Here is a 12,410-nt window from a genome sequence, read left to right as displayed (position 1 = left end):
GTCATCCAATAAAAATCGTATTGCGTTTAGAAGAGCACAATCACTACCGTCTAATCTTTCCTCCATCCTTTTGGTTTGCAACCATCCTGGATTCCAAGATGTTCTTCCACAATCTATCTTTAAATTCCGCAATTCTGTTTTCTTGTATTTCTTTAACGTAAAGATCTTTGTGCCGGGAGACGAAGTGAATCAGTTCATCAGATGCCATTTTGGATGATGACGTTTGCACAGACGGTGGCTCTGAGTGGTCAAATAACCCTCTTAGGGCTCGTGACGGATGTGAAAAAAACACAGAAATCGAACCTATTCCGAACACTTTGATGACGGACAAAAGTTTGACACAACTTGAGGTCATATTTATTTTTAAACGTGCAACACTTTTGGACAAAAAATCCGGACTTTAGTTGTTACTGATTTTGTTTGCCAAAAAAAGTTGGGTAAAAGTTTTGCACTGTCGACTGCTCCTACAATCAAGTTTGACGTTTTTGTTGCAGAAGTTGTGGCTCTACAGACACGAGAAGTAGAGATGCTAAAAGCATCATTTTCATGCTTTGAGTCATTTACATTTCTTGTAAACATTACTCGTCACTACAAATAATTTGTTGACGATTGTCATGATATGACACACTGGGTAAGGTGAGAATATTACACACTGGGCAAGGTGAGAAATTACACGATGGGTAAGGTGACTATGAGCCAAACGAGAAGCTGAAAACGATCCCTGTTTAAAGACCAATACGTACATTTGATCTGTTTTTGTGGCGACCTCCCAGACGACTGTCTGAATTTCCCGCTCCGTGCTCGCCGTCAAAGACTTCCCTCTCTTTATGTTAGGCCAGTTTTAAACAGGGTTTATTTATTGAGTGAATCTAACATCACATTTCACAACCTTTTCCTGTTGTTCTTCTAATCATACCAAAATGGTTGGCTTCAGAGGGTTTGCATTGCAGTTCATTTGAGATTAACTATTTTTGTGTGTTTGAATGTACTAACTTAATTTTAAGAAACACTGTACAGATAACTGACTATTATTTTTGTTTTTTCCTTTGTATGCTGATGAATTACTTTTTTGTAAATTTGCTTGTAAAGCGCTGCGTAAAGGGAGCCGGCGTTTTAGCTTTGCAGACGTGACTTTGTAAATGTACTCATCCACTGCTAAAGGAGGCGCTGCCAGCGTCAGCAGAGACGGAGGATGTAAATACTGTAAGAAATACTGTGAAAAGCTTACTGTATAGTGATCCTTCGCACCTCTGTAGGAGTGGCAAGAAGAATTATTTAACAGTTGTCAGTAAATATTTCCATTAAAATGTATAAAATAATAAAACAAAAATTGTCTGTGGTCTTTTGATTGGTCTCAAAACTTGTGGGAATCCATAAAACTACAAAAACACTTTTCTTGTTTTGACCTCCTGTTTGTGTCTGAGTGCCAGCTGACCGGCTGCCTTGACCTCAACAGGAGGAAAGAAGGAAGGAAGGAAGGAAGGAGGAAACATCCTGTATGGTGATGACTCCTAACATCCTCGGCATCTCCGACATCTGTCGTTCTACTCCCTCTCACACCATCACCTTATTATATTTAATAGACTCCAAATGAGTTAGCTGTCATTCAAGACAATAAAACAAACAACATTTTAAAAAGGAAGAAATTAAATGATTTATCCATGGGTAGGATGCATGAATGAAGAATGTGAATGCAAGGCTCTTCATTCCTAGCTCCGAGTCGCTCAGTGGTGCATGAAAGTCAGATTTTTGTAAACGCCCCTGAGTGCAGGATGAGTCAAACATTTGAAACCATTTACAAGATTTAGAAGAAAAAAGACGGGGGTTTGATGTAAAACATAATAGTATATCTGGCCAACACAGCCTCACAGCAGTTTGTGAAATAGTCACGAAATTTAATCTATTTGATTCGCGTACATAGACGCGAAGTTCGCATTTTCTTCGTGACGCACAGTACAGACTCAACAACACGTGTCACCTTTTGCTCGAGTCTTTTCTAAATAAAACTACTTTTAGGAAAAGATCGTGGTTTGGGTTAATATAACATTGGAAGTGCCGTAACTTAACTTACGGAAGTTATGTGACAAACAAATCAACTTTGACTTGTGGTTTCACACATGACAAGAACACCGTTCTCCTGGGTGAAAGTCCTGTGTTTTCTGACCCACCCATCCATAAGTAAGTAAATAAAGTTTATTTGTATAGCACCTTTCACAGATACAAAATCACAAAGTGCTATACATTAATATAAATAATACATCAAGTCAAAATTAAGAGTAGCGATGATGAGCGAAGGGCTGATGAGCTAAAATCACATCAAAACAAACAATTACAATAATCTAAACGGGAAGAAATTAAAGCATGAATAATCATCTCCATCTCAGCCTCGGTCATCACAGATCCTAATTTAGTTCCTCAGTTGGAAGAAACGAGAGCGAACAAATTTAAATTTGACCTGATGATTGCACTAGATGAAAAGTTCAAGCATCACCACAGGCAGACAGGTGAACCTGATCACACTCACCACAGCTGTGATCCATAACAGGTGAGTCAGATCCAGAGCCGTCATACTGGTGGAGTGAGAGCAGCTGTAATAGTGTCATGAGTTACAGCCGTGCTTGACAAGTTTCAAAGTTAAAGAGTTAAGATAAAAAATATTACATTTTGATTTCCTGAGACTTTCCCCCCATGTGATTAATCAGTTTACATGAGATGTTAATTCACCAGCTGAGAGAAAAAGGGGGAAGAAAACGCTGTCGTGTTGATATAATGTGATGCAGGGATGAGCTGAGGTGGTGTGTTACCGTGGGAACGACCTCTGGGAGACCTGAAGTAATTACTGAACCACCTGTTGGGGAGAGATCCACACAACCCCGTCTCCAACACACACACACATTCAAAAAAAAAACATACCAGACACAATTAGCACAACCAATTTATTGTCTTTCAAGAAAAAAAAACAACAACACAAAACTCTGAAAACATAAAGAAACGTACACCTTTAAATTACACAGGCTCTTATAAACAAAATAAAGTCTCTTTCTATATTTACATCAGCAGGGGTAACGACAGGTGACTCCTCCCTCAGCGTGTCTCCGCTAAAATAAGATAAACATTGTTTTCCTCTGATATCCGTCTCTGTGCACAAAAAGCCAGCATCTTTACTCTACACAGCCCTGATTGGAAAGGATGAGCCCCGACCCCCCCGACCACCGACGCCTGAAATGTGTCTTTTCCCCACATTTTGATTTGTCATCCTTGCGGTTAGCTCCAAGTGGATTGACCCCGGTGTTTATTTAAGTTTGTGTTAAATTGTCCTGTTGGTCAGTGTGGTTATTGAGTGATGAGAACAAAGACGCCAAAACTATCCATGTGCTCACAAGTGCTAGCCAAAGGTAACAGGTTTGGCACTATTTTATTTAATGCAACCTCATATTCATCCGCTGACGGTGATTTTTGGGATGCACACAGCCTCCAAAACTCCACCTTCACTTGGTATAGAGAGGCTAAGCCCCGCCCCTTCCGGTGTACCACCATGAGACCTTTGGTGCCTTCAAATGAAACTGGTGAGTTTGTGTTTAGAACACGGGAAGTCGTGTACACAACATGCTTTTCCTCAGACATGTTATAAAATGATGAGGTAAAAAACAATATACGACTAAATGGATTATTACGGACTGAAAAATGCCGCAGATTTGCCGCAAATTTTGCGAGATGGTTGAGGTTATGCATCGAGTGCTCCAGGGATATTTTTGTTGGCCAACCAGGAAGATAGCATCGCCCTGGTTCCCTCGACAAAAAGCCAATGGGATTGTTCCATTGGGTTTGGGATTATTGCGGAAAAATAAGCTCTGTGGTAAACAAACGTTTATGATACTTTACACGTTTTGTTCAGCAAGATAATCTCCACAAATGAACACCACTATAATAATTTGCGTGAATGCTATTGCCAGAAGTAAAAAGCTAACGTTAGGCTATAAACAAAACGAGGCTGTAAAGGCGGACGAGTCAGCGTGATGACGTTTAGTAGTCTCGATTAGCCACTTGTTAGCAACCGCCTTTTATAAGACACATAAAGGCTTCAAAATTAATGAGTTATTAATGAGCATTGACCAAAGGTCGGCGAGGCCCTATTGTAATTGCTTCGTTTATTATTATTATTATTATTATTTACGCAAAGTAATCACATTTTTGAGGAGCTAGAGGTGCTCGGAAAGTGAAAACATTTAGCACATGTATCAGGACTGGTGAAAAATGTGATATTTTCTGGGATCATTTCTTCGGATGTGAAAAAATGGCTCGATAGCGCCCCCTAAAAAATTGATAAATTTGAGCCCCTCATTGTGGTTTCACCTAGAAGTATGAAATTTGGCAGGTACATGTAACATGTTGAGACGTAAAAAAAAGCCTCTTGGAGGTATACCGTAAACCCAACAGGAAGTCGGCCATTTTTAATTGAATTGAATTTTACCATTTCCAGGCACTATACTTTAACTAACTCCTCCTAGAAATTTAATTATTGATGTATTTTATGTTGTAGAACAAAACGTTAAAATCTCTTCAGCTTGTGTTAACCACAGACCACCGTAGCCGTCGACGTACCGGATGATTTTGGTTTCTGTGTTCTCATGAAGTTGACCAGTGGTTCAGTCACCCAAAACTTTCACTTTGGGTAGCACCGTCAACACCTCATATAACCACTAACTGACCATTGTCTCCGTCTCTGTAGTAGCCACCACAGTTTTAGAGAGAGGACATCCTAACAGTAAAACAACAGCTTCTGCTCCCATGTGACATGTGATTGATTTGTTGGATGTCTGTCTATGGAACAGGGAAATAAAAGATGAAATAAGAAGACAACAGTTTAGTCAGATGGAGCTTCTAATAAACAGGGGCCAATTGATCTGTCACTGCAATAAAATAAAATGGCATGTAGTTTTACGTTTAAATATGAAACTAATTCCAGAAGAAAATGATGATTTCTGTATGTGGATGTTTGCGGGAGGCTGCGTCTCAAAAGCAGCAAAAAATAAAATAAAAAATAACAGCTGACATTTGGATACACAGAAAGGAGATGCTCAACACGACAATCAATTAACACTCAAAGAAGCAAACACAGAGGTATAAAAAAAACAACAGGTAAGGCTGAGGTCAACCCACCGTGCTATGGAGAGGATAGACACACAAATACAGCATAACACAGCACAGCTCAACTGAAACAGGGTGATGAGGGAGGACGACGAAGAGGAGGATCGTTAATTTACTGTACATGATCTGGGATGCAGCTTCTTGAAGATGATGTCATTGGCTGATTGTAAACTTGTAAATTGGTAGAATACGACAATAGAATAGAAATACTTTTGTACGGCACTTTTTAGGTGGACGTTTTACCGGCGTCCGGTAGTCGCTTTCAGTCCAAAATGGCAGAAGCTTAGCTCTGCTGCTGGGCACCGACGTTGCGATGGAAATAACAACTGACTCTCACTTCTTGGTGATATACGTTCTTTGATATAAAGCCAGAGTTGGAAAATGACGGTATGAAGTTTGAGACAACATTTACCAGGAAGGGAAGATTCTAATGTAACACTGTGTGAAGTTGCATTATGGGAAGTGTAGGATCCCGTATAGAAGCAAAGAGAGGAAACTCTGGTGTTTGTTTGATGACAACCGCCATTTAGGACTGAAAACACTCATATTTATAATATTTTATTGTTCAACACAGGTTATTTTGGTAGAATACGACAATAAAATAGAAATTTTGTTTTACTTTTGTACGGCACTTATTAGGTGGACGTTTTACTGGCGTCCAGTGGTCCATTTCAGTCCAAAATGGCGGAGGAGTAGCTCTGCTGCTGGGCGCCGATGTTGCGATGGAACGAACAACTGACTTTCACTTCTTGGCGGTATGAGTTTGAAACAACATTTAACAGGAAGGGAAGGTTTTAATGTAACATGGTGTGAAGTTGCATTATGGGAAGTGTAGGATCCAGTGAACCATACTGGGGCCTAAAAGCAAAGAGAGGAAACTCCCGTGTTTGTTTGACGACAGCCGCTGCCACTATTTTGGACTGAAAACGCTTATTATATTTATAATATTTTATTGTTCAACACAGGTTATTTTGGTAGAATATGACAATGGAATAGAAATTTTATTTTACTTTTGTACGGCACTTATTAGGCGGACGTTTTACTGGCGTCCGGTAGTCGCTTTCAGTCCAAAATGGTGGAGGAGTAGCTCTGCTGCTGGGCGCCGACGTTGCGATGGAACGAACATCTGACTTTCACTTCTTGGCGATATACGTTCTTTGATATAAAGCCCGAGTTAGAAAATGGTGGTATGAAGTTTGAAATTTGCCAGGAAGGGAAGGTTCTAATGTAACAGTTGCATTATGGGAAGTGTAGGATCCAGTGTTTTTGGAGCACACTGGGGACTAAAAGTCAGGACATCTCAGCCTCTGCTGCTCTGAATTTCAATAATAAACCTCCATTCTTTCTCCTTAATCTTTCCTCAAGATCAATTTTGAATTAGACTGTCTATCCAGACAATTAAATTGGTTACATGTAATAAATTAGCAACAGCCTCTCAACTCTCCTCCTCCTTTCCATTGAGTTATAACCAGCGTTTACCAGCAGGGGGCAGTACTGACATACTGATAACATGCAGCTCCATCACTGGCCTGTTGCTTCAACCACAGAGAGCCTTCCAACAGGTGAACACATGGATACTACTGAAGCTCTCCTCCAATGAGGTGGTCAACAAAAGTCAACATGGGAGGAAAACAAGAAGGGATTAAACGATAAACCTTCAGTATGAATTCTAAAACAAAGCAGCTGATGACGTGTCTATGAAGGAGCTCGGCTTCCCTCTCATCCCTCACCTCTATTTTCCTTTCCTTTCCTCCCCCCCTCCCCGTTCAGTCCGTCAGCAGCACCAGTTCCCCCTCGCTCCTCTCTCCCCCGTCGCTCTCCTCTCCCTCGCTGTACGGAGGAGGGCGCTCCCTCTCTCGTTCCCTCTCTCTCTCTCTGACGGGTACAGAGGTGGGCGTGGCCTGGTCTTCCACCCGACGCAGCGTGGGCGGGACCTGCGGCAGGTAGTGCTCCAGCAGCGCCGGGTGAAAGGGCATGGTCGCCACCGAGACCGAGCCGACGCCGCCGCCCGGGTACTGGCCGTCGCCGTGGGAGTAGTGGATCTGCTGCGGCTCCGTTTGACTGGAAAAAGACGGGAAGTGACGATGAGACCGGAGGACGAATCAACTTCAATCTGTTTCTATTGAAGCATCAGTTATTGACATTGACCTTTCATATGATGGAGGTGATACAGGTGTACAGCAAACGCTGGTTATCAGGAAGTATTCAGAGGATTGTGGGTCAGAATAGTCAGAAAAGAATGCTGGATGTAGGAGGACATCCTGGTATTTTTGGCATGCTGCATTTGACATTTATTGGGACATACTAAATCATTTTCTGGTATACTAAATAGTATGGTAGTATGGGTATTGGAACGCAAACTCAACCCGTTCCGCACAACGTGATTGGTTGATGGCTACACTGATCAGCCATAACATTCAGACCTCTGACAGGTGAAGGGAATAACATTGATTATCTGGTTACCATGGCTCCTGGCAGTGGGGGGGATATATTAGACAGCAAGTGAACATTTTGAACTTTGTGTTGGAAGCAGAAAAAATGGGCCAGCGTAAAGATGTGAGTGATTTTGACTTTGAGGGCCACATAGTGACGGATAGACGACCGGGTCAGAGCATCTCCAGAACTGCAGCTCTTGTGGGAGCGGTCTGCAGTGGTCAGGAGAAAACTGGTGAACCGGCGACAGGGTCAGACCCGAGGCTCATTGATGCACATGGGGAGCGAAGGCTGGCCCGTGTGGTCTGATCCAATAGAAGAGCTACTGGAGCTCAAACTCCTGAAAGAGTTAATGCTGGTTCCGATAGAAAGGTGTCAGAACACAGAGTGAGGTGCAGGTTGTTGCGTATGGGGCTGCGTAGCCGCAGACCGGTCAGGGTGTCCCGTGCTGACCCGTGTCAACTGCCAAAAGCGCCTACAATGGGCACGTGAGTATCAAAACTGGACCACGGAGCAATGGAAGAAGGTGGCCCGGTCTGATGAGTCACGTTTTCTTTTACATCATGTGGATGGCGACGAGTTCAAGGTGTTGACTCGGCCTCCAAATTCTCCAGATCTCGATCCGATGGAGCATCTGTGGGATGTGCTGGACAAACAAGTCCGATTCACGGAGGCCCCACCTCGCAACTTATACAGGACTTAAAGGACCTGCTACTGACGGCTTGGTGCCAGATACCACAGCACACCTTCAGAGGTCTGGTGGAGTCCATGCCTCCACGGGTCAGGGCTGTTTTGGCGACAAAAGGGGGACCTACTCAATATTATGCAGGTGGTCATAATGTCATGGCTGATCGGTGTATGGTTGTGGTGCGAAAGTTCAGAAGAAAACAATCTCATTCCGAAATAAAAAAGTATGCCACTTTTTTGCAGGTAATATTCGTGTATTAAAAGCATTCATGACAAAAACAACAGTTGAAAGAGTTGAAACAAAAGCTGCTGGTGGTAAAGACCGTAAACTCTGAAGAAATGTGGTTTGAATAAAGTGATCATAAAGTGTAAGGCCATCGTGATATTCTGATATTGACATTTTATCTCTGAAAAGAGTCTAAAAGAGAAAAAGATGTGGCAAAGAAAAACAACAGCGAAACAGAAAAAAACACTCAAGACCAACCGCTGTTAACAGCTCCAACCTCCAACTCCTCCAGCTTAACTAGTTGGAGGAGTTAGAGGGAACAATGGCGAGGCACGCTATTCATCGTCGAGGACAGACTGAAAAACAGCCCAGCTGCGGTATCAATACTCCACTTTTGTTTGTGTCTTTAAGAATAAAAGACGAGCTTTGGGAGCTGCAGGCATTGTCTGCAGTGTGTGGAGGTGCACAGAAAATGCAATGGACTGAATTGTCTACCAGGGACAAACTCTGTCTCGCTCGCTATCTTGCTGGTCTCTGCGTGCGAGTGCGTCGGGTTTCTACCTGTGCGTGTAGGTCGCTCGCTGCTCCTGCCGGCGGTTCTTCATCATGGCCTTGTACTCGCCCACCCTCAGCCTGCGTCCCTCCACGATGCAGGTCCGTTTGGGCCGGGGTTTGTACTTGTAGTCCGGGTAGCGCTCCAGATGCTGCCTGCTCAGCCTCGCCTGCTCTTCGTAGTACGGCTGCTTCTCCTGGTTGGACATGCCCTTCCACCTGGAGCCTGAAGACAAAGACACAACAGCACAATGGAAAGAGTTCAGTCACAGAAGTCGGGTTAGGAAGAGAGCGTCCTTAAAACGTTTATTTCGTTTTGACTGGGATTTTTGTGTTAGCTTTAGTCTTGAGGCTGGACCTCACTATACTAGATTTTTCAAATCCTAACAGATGTTGAAAATGTGGGAGACGCCACACATAACAACGTTATGTTAAATTTAACAGTCTTGCTCCTATAGAGCAAGAAATTCATTCATGAGTCCCGACAAAAAAAACAGCAAATCCCGCAAAATCTCTCGTGATCAAACGTGACTTTAGCGTAAACAAACATGGCAGATGGGGTGACCTCTACCTCACCCGGCTCTACCTGTTTGGCGTTGAGAGGAGGTTGTGTTGCTCTGGCTCTATCTATTTGGCGTGGAGAGGAAGTCATGTTGCTCTGGCGCTATCTATTTGGTGTGGAGAGGAGGTCGTGTTGCTCTGGCGCTATCTATTTGGTGTGGAGAGGAGGTTGTGCTGCTCTGGCTCTATCTGTTTGGCTTGGAGAGGAGGTTGTGTTGCTCTGGCGCTTTCTATTTGGCGTGGAGAGGAGGTCGTGTTGCTCTGGCTCTATCTGTTTGGCGTGGAGAGGAGGTTGTGTTGCTCTGGCTCTATCTGTTTGGCGTGGAGAGGAGGTTGTGTTGCTCTGGCTCTATCTGTTTGGCGTGGAGAGGAGGTTGTGTTGCTCTGGCTCTATCTGTTTGGCGTGGACAGGGCGGGCAGGAAGAATTAGCAATGTTAGTTTTTGCGCTCCTTTGTACTGAAAACCGCCTTTTATAAAGACACATAACGGCTTCAAAATTCATTATTTATTATCATATTTTACGTCGTAGAACAAAACGTTGAAATCTCTTCAGCTTGTGTTAAACCACAGACCTTATTTCAGGCATCTAACTAAAAAAAACTTCCAGATGAAGGAACCTGAAGTTCTAAAATGCGAACTCATTTCCGGGTTTTAGAACTCCTTCCTGTAGATTAAGGGTTTATATGACTGTGCATAATCTGCATGTTTGTAGTCACGTCCTCATGTCTGTCTGAAGGGTGGTTGCTCCCGACAACAAGCTCTCCACAATAGAAAGGAATGTAAATGTTTGGTCCAAGGAAAGGGATTCAGGCCAGTGTGTGTGTGTGTGTGTGTGTGTGTGTGTGTGTGTGTGTGTGTGTGTGTGTGTGGTGGGACCAGCAGGTGTCTCAGATGTAGAGGCACAGAGTGAAACCCACCCGACCCAGCGACCCAGCGCTAAAGGCTCACCCAAGATCTTGCTGATGGAGGAGTTGTGCATGTCGGGGAAGGCCTGCAGGATCCTGCGGCGCTCGTCTTTGGCCCACACCATGAAGGCGTTCATGGGTCTCTTGATGTGGCCCGAGGAGGGAGGGGGCCGGGTCTCAACGTAGCTGCCCGGGTTGGAGACGGGCAGGGCACCTACAGGAGAGAGGACTACAGTCAGAGAGGACATCACTAAAGGTTTTACTCATATGTCTCTGTTTCTTCTTGTAGTCAAGCCCTCTGCTACCTCACCTGGTTATTAACCTTTACTCATTGAAGGGAAAGTTTCTCTTCACCCACAAACCTCCTACTTCACATGCAGACATGATTCACTTTCCCCACCCACATTCTCCATCCTGTTCATTAAAGCTTCCACACTTCTAGAAGAAGATGACACATTCTGATACAGCTGATCGAGGAGGTGGTGGTGGACTTTTTTTCTATAACTAGTATAGTATACTGCCTTCAAAATAGACAGTTAGGTAACATTTTCGATGACGCCCATGTCTATTATGCATTATATACATAGTTATAAAGCAATATAATCAGTGTTGGGCAGTTACACGTTACTGTAATATTATTACTTTTCCCAGTAATGAAATGTGTAATGTGGATTACTAATTCCAAACCAGCAATTATATTACTTTAATCCAAGTAATGCTGCGTAACTGGATTATTATGGAGGACGGAACATGACAAAATAAAAAAAATATATGATAAAAAATAAATAAATAAATGACTCAATAAGTAAATAATATATTATTAAATGTGGCAAAATAATATAAAAAATGTATGTAGTCATTAATTAACTGATAAAATGTGACAGTTCAGCTTCAGAAAAAGAAAAGAATATAGAAAAAAAAGGTTTGGGGAATAAATAAGGGGGGAAATGCAAATCGTGTAAAAACAAATGCATAAATAAATATAAGATAAATAACAGATAAATACAAAATTAAATAAATACATTTAAAAATTAATAAAAATAAATACATACATGAATAAATAAAAGGAAGAATTAAACAAAATAGTAAATAAATAAGGGAATTAATACAAAGATAAATAAATAAATAAGCAAATTAAAACAGAAATATCAATTTGTGTCACATTTTATCAATTATCTAATGGCTACATTTATTTTTAATATTATTTTTGCTATATTTAATCATGTATTTATTTATTTTTGCTCTGATTGGTCAGCTGGCCCACCGTCGTGATTGGTCAACCGAACCAAACTCTTCAGATTCCGCTCCAGCTCCGCTCTAACTAGCTTTGTTTGAAGGCGTGCCAAACTAGCCGTTATGCAAATGTGCTACCTTTGGCGTGAACTTTGGGCTTTGTAACTTTGCAGACCTTTTACATGCACAAAAAATGATATAACACACTGAAGGAAAGGGGAAAAGGTAAAAAAGCATAATAGGTCCTCTTTAAACACATTATTATTCACCCATTTTGGCAAACATCAATGACGAAGGCCATTCATTATGAATAAGCAGGCTCCTCCGGGGACACCTACCCTCAGAGTCACTGCTGAGGTGGTCCTCGCCGCGCTCAGCGTGAGAAATTCTCTCGCTGCGCGGAGAATCTTTATACTCCTGAAGACATAAAAATAAAAAGACAAAGAGGGATGAAGTCAGACATGCAGTTAAGTCACACAGATATTCACACTCCAGCACAAAGAGGCGATTTGAATTTCGCCTGCAGTAAAAAAGATGACCCGTGCGTCCACAGAGGGAGTGTTTCGAGGCACGCATGTGTTTCACAGAGCGCTATTTAAGGTAAAGGAACCGCACCGCTCGCCATATCAGCTGCTGTTTAAATGCAGAGCTGTAAATGCAAAGG

At 42.5% G+C, this 12,410-nt stretch overlaps 1 protein-coding gene across 4 annotated transcripts in view; it reads right to left on the bottom strand.

Annotated features, from left to right (window-relative positions):
• Positions 1-2,919: 2,919 nt before the first annotated feature.
• sox13 (SRY-box transcription factor 13) overlaps positions 2,920-12,410 on the bottom strand; it is a 62,328-nt gene continuing 52,837 nt past the window's right edge. For all 4 annotated transcript variants that reach the window (XM_074640727.1, XM_074640592.1, XM_074640659.1 and 1 more), the window contains 4 exons: positions 12,085-12,163; positions 10,557-10,727; positions 9,056-9,272; positions 2,920-7,209 (listed from right to left, as the gene is read on the bottom strand). In XM_074640727.1, coding sequence (XP_074496828.1) covers positions 6,915-7,209; positions 9,056-9,272; positions 10,557-10,727; positions 12,085-12,163 — 762 coding nt within the window. In that variant the 3' untranslated portion in view covers positions 2,920-6,914. The remainder of the gene's footprint in view (positions 7,210-9,055; positions 9,273-10,556; positions 10,728-12,084; positions 12,164-12,410) is intronic.

This window comes from Sebastes fasciatus, chromosome 1 (genome assembly GCF_043250625.1).
Source record: "Sebastes fasciatus isolate fSebFas1 chromosome 1, fSebFas1.pri, whole genome shotgun sequence".
NCBI classification, from domain to species: domain Eukaryota; kingdom Metazoa; phylum Chordata; class Actinopteri; order Perciformes; family Sebastidae; genus Sebastes; species Sebastes fasciatus.
The sequence above is the reverse complement of the archived record's forward strand: the minus strand, read 5'-3'. Positions and strand labels throughout refer to the sequence as shown.